The sequence below is a fragment of the Heloderma suspectum genome, chromosome 5 (assembly GCF_057233095.1).
Source record: "Heloderma suspectum isolate Gila_16-S chromosome 5, 16-S_ref, whole genome shotgun sequence".
Taxonomy (NCBI): Eukaryota; Metazoa; Chordata; class Lepidosauria; order Squamata; family Helodermatidae; genus Heloderma; species Heloderma suspectum.
The window spans coordinates 35,571,338-35,590,542 of record NC_139462.1 but is presented as its reverse complement, the minus strand read 5'-3'; the positions used below and the strand labels follow the sequence as shown (position 1 = coordinate 35,590,542).

The following is a 19,205-nucleotide window of genomic DNA, read 5'->3' as shown; positions in this document are numbered from 1 at the left end:
CACACAGCTGATGGGCAGTATTCAACGGGCAGCATCCAATACTGCCACTGCACTTCTGCGGTTTCTGCTGCACCAGTGGGACCCAGTGCTAGTACAGCAGGAAGACAGCTTTTCTTAAGGCAGCCCTGGAAATAAGCAGAAATATTAGTTTCCGGAATGGGACAAGTCAGCAGAGCTCCTGTCTGCAAGCTCTGCTGACTTGCCCCATTCTGGAAATGAGCATTTTCGCTTGTTTCTGTTTGCTTCAGGATCAGCAAGCTTCCCATTGTGCTAGCAGTGGGTTCCACTAGTGCATGGGAAGCACTGGATATTGCATTTGGTATCTATGTGGGCTACGTGCATGTAGATTTGGACTGGCATTATTAGTAGAGCCAAAAATTCTCAGAAAAGAATTTTCTCATAGTTTCTGAGAATTTTGGTTTTGAGGTTCCCCCTGTTGGACAATTTCGGTCCTCCCCACCCAGAGAATGTTCAGCAAAATCCCCCCCTTTCCTTGCCCATGAATAGGGTGAAGAATTTTGTGTGCATCTGTGGATCCAGTTTTAATATTCTTTAATATTATTTTAATATTGTTGAAGGAATAGTTTGGCCCCTACTTCTCCTAGTCCTCCTCTTCTAGCCTATCACCAGTATCAACTAAGAATATAGACTAGGGATGTACGAAAGTCACTTACCTATTCGTGGATTATGTTGATGGTTGGGGGGAGGCGTTCCGTCCCTCCCCCTGGAATCCTGGCCGGCCGGCTCTGCTCTGCAGGGATTCTGTGGAGCCGCCGGCCGGCTCCGCCAGCAGCCGGACATCCGGCTGCTGGCTAGCAGGGACGCAAATGGCGGCAGCTGTAGCCGCCGCCGTTTGCGTCCTTGCAGTCAGCCGTGATAGGCTACGTAAATGTTTACGTAGCCTATCACGTCTGACTTAAAAAAAAAAAAAACGGTGAAAATAAGGGGAACGCAAATACCGTAGCGTCCGCTACGCTATTTGCGTTCCCCTTATTTTCGCCGTCTTAGTCTACGTAAATGTTGACGTAGACTAAGACGTGCCAAAATAAGGAACGCAAATGGCGGCGGCCGTGGCTGCCACCATTTGCGTATGCGCGGTTGTTTTTTTTAAAAGTCAGACGTGATAGGCTACGTAAACATTTACGCAGCCTATCACGTCTTTTTTTTTTTTTTTAAACTGGAAATGGTGGCGGTGGCAGCCGGTCGGAAGACCGGCCGCCACTGCACCACCGCTGCTGCACTGCCTCCGGAGCCGCCGCCACCCGGAAGATCCACCCCAGGTTAAGTCTCATCCTGGGGGGGGCGGGGGGGCAGGCCGTTCCGCCACCGATTTCGGGGGGCCGAATGCGCTGGCATTCGGCCTCCCCGAGATCCATGGCGGAATTCTCTGACATCCCTAATATAGACCCTTTTCACTGGTTCCCCTCCCCTTTACGGTTTCCTCATTGCATGAGAGGGGAGAGTAGAGCTGCATGCCAATGGCCTCTCAAAATTCTCCAGCCTCTTTGCAGGCAGAGTCATTGGGGTGACAATTTCACAGAATTTCTCCAAGGCAAGGAGAAATTCTCCAACAGTTTCTCACAGATGGAGCTTACCATTGGCGAGGGCTGTAGCACAGCTTCTTTCTTTTTTCCCAGGGTTTTTTTGGTTTGTTGCACTGTAAGTCAGCTATGTTGAGGCATCCACTTTTCTGCCTCATTCTCAGGGTGTTTTTTCAATTCATTTTGCATCTCTGTTAGTGGTATTTTTGAGCTTACCTAATCACTGTGAGGTGGCTAAGCGTACTGTGTGTGCATTTTCTATTACACATCTCTATTGCTCTGCACTCCCAGGGCACCTGCCCTTCCTGAACTGAAAAAGCCCCAAGGGTAGAATCACCTCTGGATGTCTTCCCCTGGGCTTTAATTGAAGTGCAGGAAGCTGAGGAGGCCATAGGCTGCCACAGAGATTACTGAAAGACAGGACACTCCCAGTCTCATGCACACTCCTTGGCCACCTCATAAATAAGGTAAGCAAGCACAAGAACCCTGAACCCAATCCAGGAGAATTTCTCTGAAATTTCTTCTCCTCTGAATTTCTTTTGGAAACCAATTGCTTTTCTATCAAATTGAATGAGAATGTCGAAAAAAATGTGGAAATGTTCAGCACAGCACTAGAGCAGAGATGCACTTCTTGCATGTGGGATTCTGCTGATCACACCGGATTCAAAATAGTGCAAGGAGCCAACATGAGCATAGCACACTCCCTGCTACAGAACTCCCCCCCCCCAATACACACACCTACCTATGTGGAGGGTTGATAGAATGGGCCAGCAATAATGCTATGGAGAGGACAAGGCAGATATGTGAGGGGGAGTGAATACGGGTATGGTTTTGCTCAGTGTTTTGTTCTGCCTTGTTGTTGTTGTTGTTTGCTCTAATGTGTCAGGAATGTAGAAGCAGTTGTAAAGCATGGAATAGCTGTGGTGGGGTGGGGGAGAAGACAGAAATATTAGTTATGTGCTTCATAACTGAAGTAATACACATGCCTGTCTAAAAGGGGCACATAAAACCCTTATGTTCAGGGTCAACAATTACCTAGCTGTACCACTGTTTGGGGTGCAACCCATAGGTTGCCAGTTGGCCATCACCCTAGATTAAACACTAAATGATGGAAGAACTATGCTAGACTTTAAAAGTAGCTAATACTTTTGGCAGTGAAGCCTTGTGAGACAAAGCATGTGTGTCCAGGGAAAGACAAGAGATAATGAGACAGAGGATGGGGGGGGGGAGTGGTGAGCAGGACAGAGACAGTAAATTTATAGGAGATTGTACAGATGGGGTTTAGAAGGTTGGAGAAAGAGTGGGGCTGAGGTTAGGAGGAAACTAGGGGAAAGTGGGATCTAGGGAAAGAGGGAGTGGAAATAAAAGGGGAGAATCCCATCAGAATCATGGGAGAAAATTGGATCTGGGATAAGAAAAGGGAAGGTCTGTTATTGGTGGGGAAGGGAAACAGTGGCGTTGGGGGGTTTGGACTGGGAGAAGGGGTAAAGCAAGAATGAAACTGGGGTTTCGGGTCTTGAGAGGAAACAGGATCTGAGTAGGAAGGGTTAAGCCTGGTTAGGATCTTGGGGAAATGGTATCTGTAGGGGTTACTGGGAAAGACTGGGCTTGGGATTTGGGAACTTAGAGGGAACTGGGATCTGTGGGAGAGAGGGGGAAAGAATGGGGTTTTCGGTTAAGATCAGGTGTGAGAGAAAGGTGACAGACATAAATGGGGGTGGGGAATGAGAGGCAGTTCTCCTACAATCTGTTGATTTGGGTGGCTTTAGGTAGAAGTCTCCGATAGCCATTTTATTGGCTATTATTAGTAGGCATTGTTCAAATGAAATATATTGTAGATAGCACAATTTGATTCTTTGATCTATATTATTCTTTACTTGCCTACATTTTTAATTCCACACTCCACAAAATATCATTGAAATATTTTGATAATATCCATAGTTGCATTACAATAATTTTGAACCTGTGTTTCCTTTTTTCTATGAAGTATAACTAGTGCAAGATATTCATCCTTGCACATTACGCTCTTCCTCCTGTTCTTTCTAATCTTCTGTTTTTAAACCTTTGGTTACCATAAGCACACAGGTAAAGTACTGCATTGAAACATCCAAGATATTTGGAGAGAAGCAAATATACTCATCTATACCACCAATGTTCAAGTCTGTAGCTGTGTGTCAGTTACCTAGTAGCCTGGTTGTTGGTTTTTTTTGGCACAAAAAGTATCATAAACTCTAGGTCTTTGGCTCCAGAAGAGCCAAACAAGAAACTTGTGGCTACGCACTTTGTGGAGTGGTTCTTACATGAATATCCTTGCATATCACCAGACGATTTCATATTTGAATAGGAAGCTAAGCAGCAGGAAGCTCCCCAATTAGCGTGAAATTATCATTAGTAGTAATAGTAGTAATAATAATATTAAATTAATAATAATAATAATAATACAACAACTTGGCATTTAGGGAGCGGTTTGCATCTGCATTCCCCCTATGAGATGCAACCTAGTCGAAAGTCTGCTCGGTTCTCACGGAGGGTCAGTTTGGGGGGAGGAATGAAAGCCGCTCGGTCTTTGCTCTTTTTCAACTTCTGGGATTCAGGGTTGCTAAGAGCCTTTCAGTGCAGGTCGGGGGAAGACCTCCCAGTGCAGCAGCGCCTTGTCTCTCCTCCTCCTCTCAAACAGCCTCTGCAGAGCCAACGCTTCTTCCTTCCTTCCTTCCTGGCGGCGGGCTGCAAATGGTTAAGGGGGGGGGGGCGTGTGCGCGCGGAGAGAGGAGGGCCTGGGAGAGAAAGGCGAGGGGTGCTCATGAAAAGCATCCTTCCCTAACAAGCCGGGAGGAGGACCTTCCCACTTCGTGCGGCGACGGCTGGGGGTCTCTTTCGCCTTCCCTCAGCCGCCGCCGCGCCGCCACACAAGCCGTCACTTCGAGCACGCCCTCCGACCCGCCGCCGCCTCCCCTCTTCCCCCGCGCTCCTCCCCCTCCCCCTTGCCCCGGCCTCCCTTGCGCTCTCCGCACGCACGCACAGAGGCAAGCTAATGGGGAATAAAGAGGCCGGAGTCCGCGGCAAGTGCCTGCTCCTTACAAATGAGCCTCCAGGCAGCTTTTCCTCCCCCTCCCGCTCCGCCCCTCTGCTGAAGGAGGAGGGGCGGCCAAATGTGGCCGCTCGCTGCGTTGAGCGCGCCGGAGGAGAGGGGGAGGGGATTTGTGAGGCAAAGAGGAGCAGTGGCCCGTGCGCGCCTCTTGTTCCCGGTGTAATTTGCAGCCAATCATCAGTAGGTGTCCACATCCCTGCATCCTCCTCACCTCCTCGGCGCGGCTCAGCCTTCTCTCTCCGCCACCCCCCACCCCGCGCGCTCTCTCTCACGCACTCCCCCCCGCCTCCTCCCCTCCCCTCCCCTCCCCCACCAGCCACACACACGCAGGCACACACACACAAACACACACACACAGAGACTCCCCCGGCTGCCTCCCTCCCTCCCTCGCACACAGCGACTGGAGAGACGGACCGAGCGCGACGCGCAGGGAGAGACCACCGAGCACCACAGCCAAGCGCTCTCACACATTCACGCGCGCACACACACACACGCGCGCGCGCGCGCACACACATTCAGTGCCCGCTCTTTCCTCCCTTCCCCCCTCCCCCCCCCTTCTCCTTTCTCTGCAAGAAAAAAAAAAAGCCACTTACAGGTATTTGCTTAGTGGATCGGCGTCTTTATTTCTTCCCCACCAACCCCCCCCTTTCATCACCGCCCTGTACAGTTTGTTTACAAGTATCAAAGTTGTAATTGAGGAGCTGCCAAAGACACATCGGGATATTCTTTTTGTTTTTTGTTTTTTTACCCTTTCTTCTTTGTGTTAGGGAGTGATGTGCAACTAATTAAAGACAGACAGGCGGGTTAAGCGTCTACAAACCCAAGCCCCCTCCCCCCAAAATACAGAGACTGGTAAGTGATTGTTTTTGGATCTTTTTTCTTTCTTTCTCTTTTCTTTCTTCTTCTCTCCCACCCCCCGTTCGTTCGTTCCCTCTCTCTCTATCGCTTTTCCGCCTCTTGGACCGCTGGGGTTGTTAAAGTAGATGAATGCTAGGCTTGGGCAATAAAAGGCGCTGGTGTATTAATTTATTAATTAATCTGCACCAGCCCCTCCTCCTGAATGTTAAATATGACCTTTGATCTCTCTGTCTCTAGCAGAGCAGAAATGTAATATTGAACATGTACAGTCACACTGGCTTAAGCAGAGAGCAAATCGTGGATTCCTACCTGCTTTTAATTATATATATATATATATATATATATGGTGATAATTTTATTTTATTTCTAACAAATCAATAGCTGCGTCTTAGAGACCTCTTTCGCGCTCCGGTGATGCATCGATTAGATAATAATGACCCGGTTGGTGGGCACCATAATTTTCTCGTTTCTGGTACCAATAAACCTTACAAGGGGATTTGGGGGCAGCGGGCGGGGGGACCTGGAATGGTAGCAAAGAGAGCTTTTGTGGAGAAAATCCACTTTAATGCTACGAAAAATGGGGCATGGATGCATGTTCTATTTAGAACCTGTATTGTTATTTTAAAAGGCTCAAACATTACCACTGCCCTTTCCCATGTGAGTGGATTACCTACAGAGAATCGGGGGAAACTACCTGTATTAAGTAGTTACTGTTAATGGACATGAAACTAGTTTCATTAAAAAAAAAAAAAGTAGCCTTATTTTATACGTGAAACAAGTAGCTCTGTGTGTGAGTGTGTGTGCGTGTGTGTAAGAGCAGGGAGAAGACTTTCTCATTGCCATCCAATCCCTACGGGAGCAATGGTTTCAATTTTTTTCCTGTTGTGAAAATGCAGAGGTGGCTCTTGTCTGATTAGGGTCTTCCAATGATTGAAGGATGCATATTTGGCTCCTGCTTCAGGCCAAGCTGAGGTGTCTTTCTACATTTCCTCTCCCATCATCTGGATTAGTTTACCTAAACCCTCCTTTTTACTATATCCCATCAGTTAGATGATGAAGTTTTGTTTTTGTTTTTTTGCAGCTGGTAGGTTGGGCTACAAACGGTTCATTACTCTAATTATGACTGTAATTAGTATAATTGATAACTATTTTTCAACCATAGGAATGGCGTGTAAAACTGTACCTGGGCCCTTTTTAGTGTCACCAGTGTCCCTAATACTTTGTTTTTACAAGTAAAAACAGGTTGAGGGTGGAAAATGTAGGTAAAACATTTAGGATGAGAACCACGTTCTGGATTACAAAGAGCTGGAACCGTATCTTTTGTCCAGTTTTGTTTTGCTTCCTATAGATTGAAAGAGTGTATTCCCTCTCTCTGATACAAACTAAAATGCCCCCTCCTATAGTTTTGCGGGAATGGCCTCTGACAAATCCCTAACCATTAAAAGGATAAACTTATAGACCATTCCATTATATTAATAGTTGGTTGAGCAGGTAACCATGTACCTTGCAAATCTATTTTTTTTAAAGGGCCCTGATATAATCCACCTTGGAGGTGGTGTATACATTTGTGTGTAATACATACACTTACAGATATATTCACGTTGTTTGCAGCCTCCCTGCCTTGAAGATAAAACAGCATGTTTAGAAATTACATTCAGTCCCCATGTAGCTGTAGGATCTGAGATCAAACCCTGTGCAATTGCCTTGCTCCATATTCCTGTCCAGGCAACTTTTTCCTCATTTACTTAATTTTTGGGAGCAGCACCACGTTGGATACCTCTTTGCCAAAAGAAACCTGGCCTTGGGACCCTGTAACAGCACCAGCTGTACTAATGACCCTCAGTCAGGGAAGGACACTGTGGCAGCTGGTAATTCTCCAAAGAATAAAATAAGTCAAGATCTACATATACCTTTTGTAGATATTCCAACTGAGCAGGCCAGGCTCTTGGCAGCTTGATGCTGGTTTACAGTTCATACTTTTTAACGCCTGACAAGACCCCCCCCCCCTTTCTCAGCACTCCATTTGCTAATTTCCTGCTCGTTTTCTCCTTCAAGGCTGCTGCGTTCTGCTTTTCAGCACCGGCTTGCCCTGGCAACCCGGCTTGTTCACACATTTCCTAATGTTCTGATGCCCTCTGGTTAGAGGATTTAGAGCCCTTTTCCCACCCATCATTTGCATGCATTTAGCACTCCAATTGCCCCCTTCTCCCTTGGCATTTGTCAGGCCTCTCCCCTCCCTCGCTATTCCCAGCCATTAAAGCATTTACTGCGGGGGAGGGGGGAGGTTAAGGGAAGGTAGCCCGCGGGGGCGGAGGAGGCGGCGTCGGCTGCGGTGGCCGGATCATGTCTTTATTGATTGTTATGCAAACGGGCTGGAATGACTGATGTACATCTCCGCTCTGCGTGTGTTGTGTAGTGTCTTTTTTTAAAAACCAAAACCAAACCATACAAGCAGCGTGTCCTTTGGGGGGGGAGGGGGGTGTTTCCCTCTCCTGCGTATATATAGACCTTTCTCCCGAAATGACTTTCTTTATTTCAGTTGTGACAGTTCCTGGGGCGGCGGAGAATGCGAGCGAGGAGGCTGCGTGAGACTTCGCCGTCTGGAGAGATGTACCCCAAAGAGGATTAGAGGGCATCGCTTCCCCCCCTCCCCTCCCCCTCCCCCCTCCCCCTCCGGCCCCCCCGCACCCGTGCCGGCCCCCCCGACGGCTCCAGTGGCCCTCCTCCCCGCCCTGCCCTTCCCTCCCCTGGCCCTCCCCGGCCCCCCCTTCCTCTCCTCCTCTCCCTCCTCCTTCCCCCCCACCCTGTTGCCCCAGGCCCACTCCCACCCCCTGGGCACCATGAACACCAACGTGTGCGTGGAGACGGGGCCCAACCCCGAGGCGCCCGGGCTGCCCAAGGAGAACCACCTGCCCGACGGCGCCCTCAACAGCCTTGTGGATTACAACTCGGAGATGGAGAGGTACCGCTCCTTCGCCACCTTCTACAAGACCAACGGCGGCGCCTTCCCGCAGGCGGCCAAGATCGCGCGCATCACCACCCCCATCTTCCCCAGCGCCGCCGCCGCCGCCGCCGCGCGCATCGGCATGTCCCCCTGGAACTGCGACACGGCCACGGCCGCCGCCGCCACCGCCATGCTGTGGGGCAGCGGCGCGGGCGGCGGGGGCGCGGGCGTCGGCGGGCCCAACCCCGTGGCGGCCGCGGCCGGCGGCGTGGCCCGCAAGGCAGCGGCGTCCTCCTCCGCGGCGGCCGCCGCCGCCGCCGCCGCCGCCGCCGCGTCGTCCTCCTCGCCCGCCTCTGCCCTGCACGCCGCCAGCAGGAGCGGCGGCGGCGGCGGCGGCGGCAGCCTGCACCATCGGAACGAGTCCCAGCGGCTGGGCAAGCCTGGCTGCGCGCCAGCCGAGCAGCCCTCGTTGCAAATGGCGAATAATAATTTCCTCTCCACCTTGGCCCCCGAGCACTGCAGACCTTTGGCCGGGGAATGCATGAACAAGCTCAAGTGCGGCGCTGCCGAAGCAGAGATAATGAATCTCCCCGAGCGCGTGGGGACGTTTTCCGCCATCCCGGCTTTAGGGGGCATCTCATTACCTCCCGGGGTCATCGTCATGACAGCCCTGCACTCCCCCGCAGCTGCCTCAGCGGCCGTCACAGACAGTGCGTTCCAAATTGCCAATCTGGCAGACTGCCCGCAGAGCCACTCCTCCTCCTCCTCGTCCTCCGCTTCCCTGGGAGCCGCCGGAGGAGGAGGAGGAGGGGGCGGCGGGGGAGGGGGCGGCGGCGGCGGCGCGGGAGGAGGAGGAGGAGGAGGGGCCGGCAACCCCGCCAAGAAGAAGAGGAAGAGGTGCGGGGTCTGCGTGCCCTGCAAGAGGCTCATCAACTGTGGCGTCTGCAGCAGCTGCAGGAACCGCAAAACGGGACACCAGATCTGCAAATTTAGGAAATGTGAAGAGCTAAAGAAAAAACCTGGCACTTCGCTAGAGGTCAGAGGAGATGATTTCTTTCTTCCCAGCCTCCCGCCGTCCCTCGTGAACCCCCTTCCCCCGCCTCTCCAGTGCTTCTTGTCTAGTTTCAAGATGCAGCATCCCTTTTCTGAAGCCTCCTTCAGGTTGTGAGGGGGGCGAGGAGGCCCCCCCGCCCCCCCCCCTTCGGTTTGGTTTTGCTTCTCCACATTACTGCACACACAACATAGCCACACACACGCGCGCACGCACGCACACACAGACGCAGAAACATTGGTTGTTTGGACTTGCCATGAACCCAGTTTTGAAGGGGAAGAGGTCTGGTAGGTCCCCTGGAATAATAATTATAATAATAAAGAAAACATGGCAGGGGGACTTGGGAGTTTCCCCACTTTAGGGTGGTTTTGGGGGTGGGGGTTGTGTTTTCTATTGGGGGGGAGTTCTTTAGCTTGGAATTTGGAAATGCAAAGTCTGACAAAATCTTTTAACATCAGAGAGGAGGATTTTTTTAAAAACCCATTCTATGAAGATTTGAAAAGCAACTTCTACACAAGTAGAGTTTATTACACTATAAATTGATCTGAACAAATTCTGTATATTTTATCTGTTACTAAGAGTTCTGTTTGGTGACATGTAAACTATTTTTACTTATGTGAAACCAATGGTGAAGGGTGAATCTTTTGAAAACCTGAAAATTTTTAAAAATGCACATGAAGCATTTATTTTCATTTCTAACTTAATTGTGGCAGTTATGAGGGACATTCCCCCTTTTTTGTCTGCTGTGTGGAGTTCGCTTTGTTTGGAGGTTAGGTCAGGGAAGGTTTTTTGTTTTTTGTTTAGTTGACCCCCAATTTTATAAACGTTATAAGTTTAAAAGAAATTATTAGCTAGCTAATTTTTAGGGTGACTTTTTAGGGGTGACTTGGTGGTAATTTGATGCGAGAAAACAATTTGTGGTAGAGGTAAAGGAGATGGTGAAGTTTGCCAAGAATAATATACTTTTGGCAATGCATCCTTACCAAAAATAACCCTTTGCAGTATATTTTACAATCGGATAAAGTACACCTATGACTGAAGTTATTACGTGTGATTGAAATGTATATACATTTATTTTTTAAAATCTGTCCTCAGAATTGACAATGTATTGAGTATCACAGAGCTGTAAAGACAGGTTTTCAAGATTGGTAGACATACAAACGACAGACAAGAGGGGATGTTGTGGAAATTTCAGTTCATGTATTTAGTCTAGCAGACAGCAAAAAAGAAAAAAATGTGTAAAATGACTAATAGTATTATTTTTAGATGGAAGAAAACAAGAGGAAAAACTTGTAATCATATTTAAACCCCTGTCATTATTAAAATTATAGTGTTGCTGGTTAGATGAACATATCAGATGAGACTGTGTTTGGTGGGGGAGAACTTATTTGGCTCAGAAAAGTACATTACTGGCTGAGAGATGTAAAGTCACCAAACTAGCCACACAGTGAGAATTGCAATTGTGACTAATAGGAGTTTTATCTTATAAATGGATGCATTTTATTGGTATTAATGTTACCACTAAGTTTAAGGTTTTCATTAAAAAAAATACTTGGGTGATATTAATTTTCTTTTGCCCTTGGAAGATTGAACTATCCTTTTGGAAAGTTTAATAACTCATTCTTTCTATATTTCCTATAGCTGCTTATTGTGCGTATATGATAACTTAATATCACACCAATGCAACAACCTCTATGGATTATATTTCAGATGGTAGAAATCAGTTGTATATAGATTTGCCTGTTATTTTTGGTTGCGAATGCACTCCTGTCTATTTCATAGAACATTTCAAAGAATGTATATTGTGATTTTTACAATAAACAGTAAATGCTGGATTTGAACACTAAACCATAACTAAAAAGGATTTTTTTTCTCTTCCTGGTGGCATCAAGTGTAATCTGTTGTGCAATTTGTGATACTCCTCCTTAGACACTATGGCCCTAATCCAGCTAGTTAGGTATGCCTCAGGTAAGGCTGCAATCCTAAACACATTTACTTGGAAGTACATCCCATTGAAAATAGTGGGACTTACTTCAGAGTAAACATGGATAGGATCAGGATGAATGTCCCATTCAAACCAATGAAACAACTTAGTAATTACCAACTTAGGGACATGCAACCTAACCTTATGCATGTTTATGCAGAAGTATATCCTACCGTGTTTAGTGGCGCTTACTCCCAAGAAAATTTGCTGAGCATTGCAGCCCAACCTGGTGCCCTCTAGTTGTGTTGGATAACAACTTCCATAATCCCCCATCCAGCATGCTGGCTGGTAGATGATGGCAGTTGTTGTCCAACCCATTTGGAGGGCACCAGGTTGGGGAAGGCTGAATGAAACGTTGGATTGGAAAGTGCATGTTTCTAAACCCACTTTTGCTGAGGTACTGGGAATGCTGGTGGTGGGAGAAGGAGTGTTTACTGTTTAACCCTTCCAGCACCAATAGATTGTCACCTGCAAATGCCTCTCCTCCCCTGCTCCACGTTGAGGGAAAACAACCTGGGATGCATTAGCAAGGAGATCTGGCAGTTGGGGGAAAGGGTTAAGGACTCCTTCCTGCCTTCCCTTTTCCTCTGTAAGTGCCCCTCTGTCCTTACGTGAGAGTTACAAAGGAAACACAGGGCTGAGGTCCCCATGTGTCCCTTATAACAGCAACTCCATCCTTAGTCACAGTCACAGCTTACATTTGCTCGATTGAGGCTGAGGTCTACTTCCATGAGGTCTGTAATCTTTCGTAAAGTAATTTGTTTTGTAGACCCTTCCTAAAGTTTATAGCTCCATCCTAAGTAAATAGTCAGAAGTAAGTTCCACTGGATTAAATTAGATTTACTTCCTAGCAACTAGGTTTAAACTTTTAGTTGTATAGTGTGATTGTAAAGTAGCTTCTGGGAATGAACATAGAGCTTGTCCAGTCAGTGAGGTAACTGGTGGGGGATAAGGGAGAGAAAAGCTCATTTATGAATGGAAGAGTTGGCAAGCGTCTCTAGGCACATTTGTCTGGCAGAGAGGTCCTGTACCTTTAAAAATTGCTCAAGCATGTCATATGAGATCACTGTCTATTAAAATTGCTTAATACCTGTAGCTAGCAAAATGCATGGTTTTCGTAGTACTTTCAGAAACACCTTCCTTCACTTTTTAGGTGCTTGCTTCCTCCCTGCAGTCACACTCACTCACTCACACACGCACACACATGCGCACACACACACACACTGTACTGCTATACCAGGATTAGAAAGAAGTAGATTCTCTTTCACTTCTCTGCTGATTGTAAGCAGTCACAAAGTATACCATAGCACGTAGCTAATACCCTTACAGGCACATTACTTGCCCGTTAGAAAGAGCTTCAAATTGAATCATTTTCTATTAATTAGGTTCCCACCCTTTTTATTTCTTCATTTCCCCCCTCTTTCCTTTTTTGTTTTAATTGAATAATAAAGAGTGACAGCATGACTGCCTGAAGCACACGTGCAGCAACATGGGTCTGGTTGTAAGGCAACCAGCTGGAAGCATGTCAGAGACTGACAGGGCCTACATGACTGAACTGAAGCCTCCGCTGTGGTAGCAGGTGGGTGAGAAGAGTCTCCCCGCTGAACTGGCATCTCAGGCTGAGATTGGCTTGTGGTCTCTGTCAGTCAACATTGGGGCCACCGGTGATTCATTGGCGGTCTAGATGGGCTCCTGATAGAAAAGATGCAGCAGGAATAGGGCTTTCCAGTTCCGTTGTGTGTTCTGAGAAATTGTGAACGCTACTTCCCAGTTCGGTGTGAAATACATCATACATTGCCTAGAAATGGAAGCCAGAGGCAGTGTGCGCCCCACCCTCGAGTAGTACTTGTTGATTACCTCCCAAGTCAGAGGCTGTGATATGCCAGCAGGGCTCTGGTGTAAAAACAGAGCTCCATGGCAGGTGGGACTTCCTATTCACTTCAGTGAGCAGTGGATATTTTGCTCATGGAATTCTTTTGCATATGTAAAGCTCCGAAGTAAGCAAGGTAGCCCTTCCCAGAGGGGCAGCCATGCTAGTCTGTTGCAGAAAACAACAACAAAGTAGTCTTGTGGTGCTTTAAAGTCTGAGAAATTCATTTTGGCATAAGCTTTTATGGACGCTGCATCTGATGAAGTGGACCATCGCCACAAAAGCTTATTCCAGAATAAATGTGTTAGATGCTAAGGTACCACAAGACTCTTTGCTGAGGTAGCCCTTGGCACCCGTGGAGCCTCGCTGAATGTAGGATTGGAGTAGTCGAGTTTAAGGCTGCTTCACATTTGCATTGGCGTGTTTGCTAGGGAAATTGGAACAGTGGCAAGATAATGTCATGTTTTGTGACTTTGCACTATGGTACACCCCCAGCTAAGCGTTTATGTGCAGGAGCAGCAAGTCTTGGGCCTGGGCTCAAAGTTTTCTCACCACCTTTTAGCTTTGCAAATAAATTTACAAATGTTTATAGCCACATTTATTTTTGTTTTTGGCTAACCTTCCTGTTTACACATACCAGTGTACCTCATTTATTTATTTAAAATTTATTCATTTAAAACATTTATGTACCACTATTCTGGAAGAACCAACCAAGACGGTTTTCAAAAATAAAATAAAAATCACAAACAGATAAAGACATAGTAGACCCTTAAAAACAACCTTAAAAACCATAACAATTTCAAAAGTCAAATTAAAAAGATGTGCCTTGACCCTCTTCCTGAATGCAGAGAGAGTGGTGACCAGTTGCAACTCCAGCCGGAGTGTGCTGCAGAGTCTGGGAGCAACACAGGAGAAAGTCCTTTCCTGCTTGCATGACGAGTGGGCCTCTGTAAGTGAGAGTGTCAAAAGGACCTCTCCTGCTGATCTTAGTAACTGAGCTTGTTCATACCAAGGCTGGTGCTCCCTCAGTTAGCTAGGCCCTAAGCTGTTTAAAGCATTAAAGTTTAAAGCCAACATCTTGAATTGAATTGAGCCTGAAAAATAATTGACAACCAGTGCAGATCTTCCAGTATTGTGGTGATATGATCTCAGTAGCCTGCTCCAGTTAGCCTCTTAGCTGTGCCTTTTGCACCAATTTAAGCTTCTGGACAGTCTTCTAGGGTAACATATTGCAATAGCCTAACCATGATATAACCAAGATATGGATAACTGTTGCCGGATCAGACAGATTCAGGAACGGCTCTGCAGCTTGTGCAGGAGATGTAGTTGTGCAAATGCACTCCTCACCACCACTACCATGAGAAGGTCCAAGGACAGTCTAGGATCTAAGAGCCAAGCCAACTCTCTTCCTGTTCCAAAAAACCCTAATATTTTTGGTCGCACAGAGGCGATTCTTATTAGCCACAAGCAAATATATAAGTAGCTGTCTATGAACCTAGCTTTTATGCCTGGCCCTTATACTTTTGAGTGCAGGGTTGCCTCCTAACATTTTTTTTTTAAAAAACTCAAACAGGTTTTATTTTTTTATATGAATCTCACCGAAAGAGCACTTTAGTGATTGATTTTTTTAAAAAAAATATAACATATAATACAAAAATCCAACACATGCAATTAATTGTAGCAAATACATAAAATAAGATGGATGTCACATAGAGCCCTGTGTATTCACACCCATCCACAGTGTTCATTCAGATTTATGGTATATTTAAAAAGGCATAATCATTATTTATCCAGAGAGACTACTTATTTGCCTCCCATTAGTGTACATTAATATAATTCCTACTGTAAATTATAGACCAAGGGGCACAGCTAGCATTGCCTCTCTTATGCATTGAATAATCAAAGGATCTGGTTCATTTTGCTTGCCATTTTTTTTAACATTTTGTCCCATGTCTCTGATTTCAGCAACAAGACACCCACATTTATGCTTCTTTGCTTCCAAAACCAGAGTTTATAGAGCAGAGTCAGGAAAATCTGGACTTGGGTCATAATCTTTCAAACTGATTTCTTAAACAAAATGCTTCACATATTGATTGTGTTCAGCCGCCATGTTAAATACAATTTTTCTTCCCTCCCCCACTCCTACCCCCACATTGGACATAACCGTGGTGATTAAACTTTTCAGAATGACAAACATGTATTTCAGCTATTAGGGCTATTTAAGGGTTCAGTACTAATCACACCCAGAAGTAAGCACCATGGTCAGTTCCAGATGTGTTCCATAGAAATCAATGGGACAAGTCAGAGAATGAGCCCACTTGGGAATGATCATAACATGACTTCAACAAAGAAGAGACCATAGCTTAGTGGCAGAGCACATGCTTCGCATTCAGAAGGTCCCAAGTTCAATCCCTGGCATCTCCGGGTAGGACTGGAAAGAATCCTGCCTGAAACCCCAGGAGAGCTGCTGCCAGTCAGTGTTGACAATACTGGACTAAATGGACCAATTGTATGTCTCAATGAGACAGCATCTTATTTTTTTTAGAATCAGGGTGCAAAACTGCTTTTATTTAAGCTGGCTAGGTACTTGAAAACAAACTGATCGAGAACCAAAATCTGGCCTACTGACTGAAACGGAAGCAGCAGCAGGCTCTGAGACTTAAGATGTAGCATCATATGGCATGGTCGCTAGGGACAAAGAGGTCCTCTTGCTGGTGGTACACTGTTTGCTCTTTGTTTTTCTGGGGAATGTTGTTAATGTAACACTGCTGAGCTCTGTGGATAGGGATCAACTAGGAAGAGCCTCAGAGGATATATTCCCCCTCCCTCACACTTGTTTCTTCAATAGCTGGAAATTGCATTCTGTGATGGCAGTCAGCTGTGTAGGGAGATTATGGGAGACTAAAATGGAACAGGCAGCTAACATGATTAGGGTAACTAACTGGAAAGTCAGCAGAAAAGATGGTCTGCTTTCTAGCTCCTTCACTTTGTCACACTGGGAGAAAAATATCCAACCAATACACCCATATTGATCGGGTGTTTGGTCCTGAATTAAACCAGTTGGAACCATGCAGTACTCTAGTTGCTGACCTATAGTCACAATAATCTCACGATTAGGCTGATATTCCAACTTTTTCAGCCAATTGCTATTGGGGAAAGTTTCATAATGTCAAGATGTGGTTGCATTATTGATGGGTTCTAACCTGTTGGGAAGTAATTTATGCATCATGGGGACATGGGGAGAGAAAAAAAATCTAAAGTATGCTCACTTACAGCTCTTGTAAAGTTAGTTGTTTTTTTGTCAGTTGCAGAGCAAAAGTTGGTTTTCTGTAGGGCATTTTTTTTACCTGTTAAATAAGCACTAGTAGTCACAAATTTCACTGTGAGAAAAGGCAAGTTTTTTTTTTAAAACCATATACGTTTAATTTTTGTACTCTTCATCCATCTGTACTATATGTTACAATAATGTGTGAATTCTGAATTAATAAGCAGATTGTAGCCATTTGAGATCTCACTAAAGCTAAGCGTATCCTCCTACCTCAGGGCTTATTTTCTGAAATAATGAAGCAATGCCTGTGGCAATTAACATGATCTTTTTTTTCTTCTTTCTGATTTTAATCGGAGCTGGATTCATGCTAAACTTTGACTGTGACCTGGCTTTATCTGGTTCATCATTTAAATGATTTTCATGGAACCACTAGATTTTCCTCAATGAGCTTGGATGTTTTTGAGTGTGGGAGAGTCGAGAGGTGTACCTGGCAATGTCAGACGAATGGATTAAACAACAGAAACAGATCTATACTCTCTTTGCTGATCAGTTGTTATAATGGCCCCTTGATCTTTATAATCCTTAGAGGACCTGATATGCTCTTAATGACAGCTAAAATTTAATCCCTTCCATTCAGTTTTCTTTATTCTCACCAATATGTATGTTGATTTATTATTTATTTATATAAATGTTTTTGCACCACATTTAAGGTGGTATAAAAATGCAGCTCACGCAGTGTGGCTTACAGACAATCAAAACATATAAAATACACTAACATTTTAACACAGTGCAACCACTGTCAAAACTATGATGTAAACAGCAGCTTAAAACTCCTCTTACTTAGACCAAAACCACTCCATAAAATTCAGCTTAAACAATTTCAGTTAATTCAAATTGTTTCAAAACCAGCAGCACTAAAAATCAAACAAACAAAACATTAAGAAAATGCAACCGACAAGGCCTATACTTAGGGGCTTATGTAAGTCTGTTGGAAGGGAGTTTCACAAAGAGCTATCACCAAAAAGGCCCTATCTCTTGTGCCTGCCATCCTGATAGATCTCCCTGGCAGGCCTACATGTGGGGCCTCTGAGGTTCATATGAGCAAAGTTGTTCCTTCAGGTAATCAGGCTCAAACTATTTAGGGCTTTAACACTGGAGCTTTGAATAGGACCCAGAAATGTAGTGGAACCCAGTGCAACTGGTACAATGTTGGTGTCACATGCTCTGAATTACTGCCCCTCAACCATATCTGGGTGGCACCATTTTGCACCAACTGGTTTCTGAACCATCTTCAAATGCAACTCCGGCTAGAGTGCATTATAGCAGTCTAGTCTATACATGCAACTTTCAAACCAACAAAAGCAAAAAAGAAGAAGAAAAAAAGTACACTGCATGTACAATACAGATGCATGTGCTGCATAGATATTAGTGTTCGTGAGTAGATGTGGATGTATGCAAAGGGCACAATCTACCAGGAATGTATCCCAAATAAGCCCAAACGAATTCTATAAGGGCACAGTTTTGATCTATTGTTCAATTTTAATTAACGTTGGTGGCGTTTCATGGGGATTGTGCCCACAAAAATGCCAGACTCTTTCTCCCCACCCCTGTTTTAAGGGAGGAATGTGCAAACTGCTATTAAATCCAACATGTAGGCATCTTTCTTTTGTAAGAAAAGAACAAAATAATTTAATCAATTCAATAAGTGCAGATAAGTTACTAGCCCATAACAGGTTTTAGTAGCTTGTCTGCTGACACATCATTGTTAGTCATTTGTAGTACATCAGCGCTCTGAAAGAAGAAGAGAACCAGCTCTCTCTCTCCCAGTTCATGAGCTGACTCAAGTTTTGAACTGAATACATTCTGAAATTAAATGGATCTTCTGTTCAGTATCCTACCATTATAAACTGCAAGTGTCATTTGTCCCTTTCCAGTACAAGATATAGTTGATCTGCACCTCATGATTAATTTGAAAATGTATGATATTCTGCCTTAGATGAAATGGTTTGATTTCACATATGACACTCATGGATCTTGGAATTTAGATTCCAAGATGATAAATGAGCACTTAAACAGTCAGCTGCCTGCATCAAGACTGGTCAGTTGTCCTGTGTTACTGGAGCAGTTAAGCCAATGGCTACCAGAGAGGCCATGATAGTCCTGCTAACACAGGTCCAGAGTGACATCAGAGCAGGTCAGTCAATAGTCAAAGAGGAAAGCAACGAGGACAGCGGCAGAAGAGGAGAAAGCAAAAGTAGAGAGTTGGGGATATTTGAAAGTCTTGGGAGCACATTGAAACAATACGGCATCAGACAATAGAATGTAGGACCCCCAGGAGGGAGGTTCATCCAGGGCTGGCATCAAGGGTAGGCATGGTGGGGCACTTGCTGAGGATCCACTGACAAGAGCCCTCTGGACTTGCTCCCCCTCTTCACACTTGCAACATCTTTTTAAAACTTGCCTCTTGTTGGCCTAGACAATAATGGTGCTGAGAAGGAGGAGCAGTAGGTGCCATTGCCTACATGCTCACTGGCTCTCTGACTGTCATTCAGCAAATGGTAGTAATAATAAGGAGGAGGAAGAGAGCAACAGCAGCTGATG

General features: G+C 45.6%; 1 protein-coding gene across 1 annotated transcript; it reads left to right on the top strand.

Annotated features, from left to right (window-relative positions):
* Nucleotides 1-8,035: 8,035 nt before the first annotated feature.
* On the top strand, nt 8,036-11,329 carry CXXC4 (CXXC finger protein 4). The gene has a single exon (XM_084860243.1). The coding sequence runs from the start codon at nt 8,328-8,330 to the stop codon at nt 9,597-9,599; it is 1,272 nt and encodes a 423-aa protein (XP_084716369.1). The 5' UTR covers nt 8,036-8,327; the 3' UTR covers nt 9,600-11,329.
* Nucleotides 11,330-19,205: the final 7,876 nt, after the last annotated feature.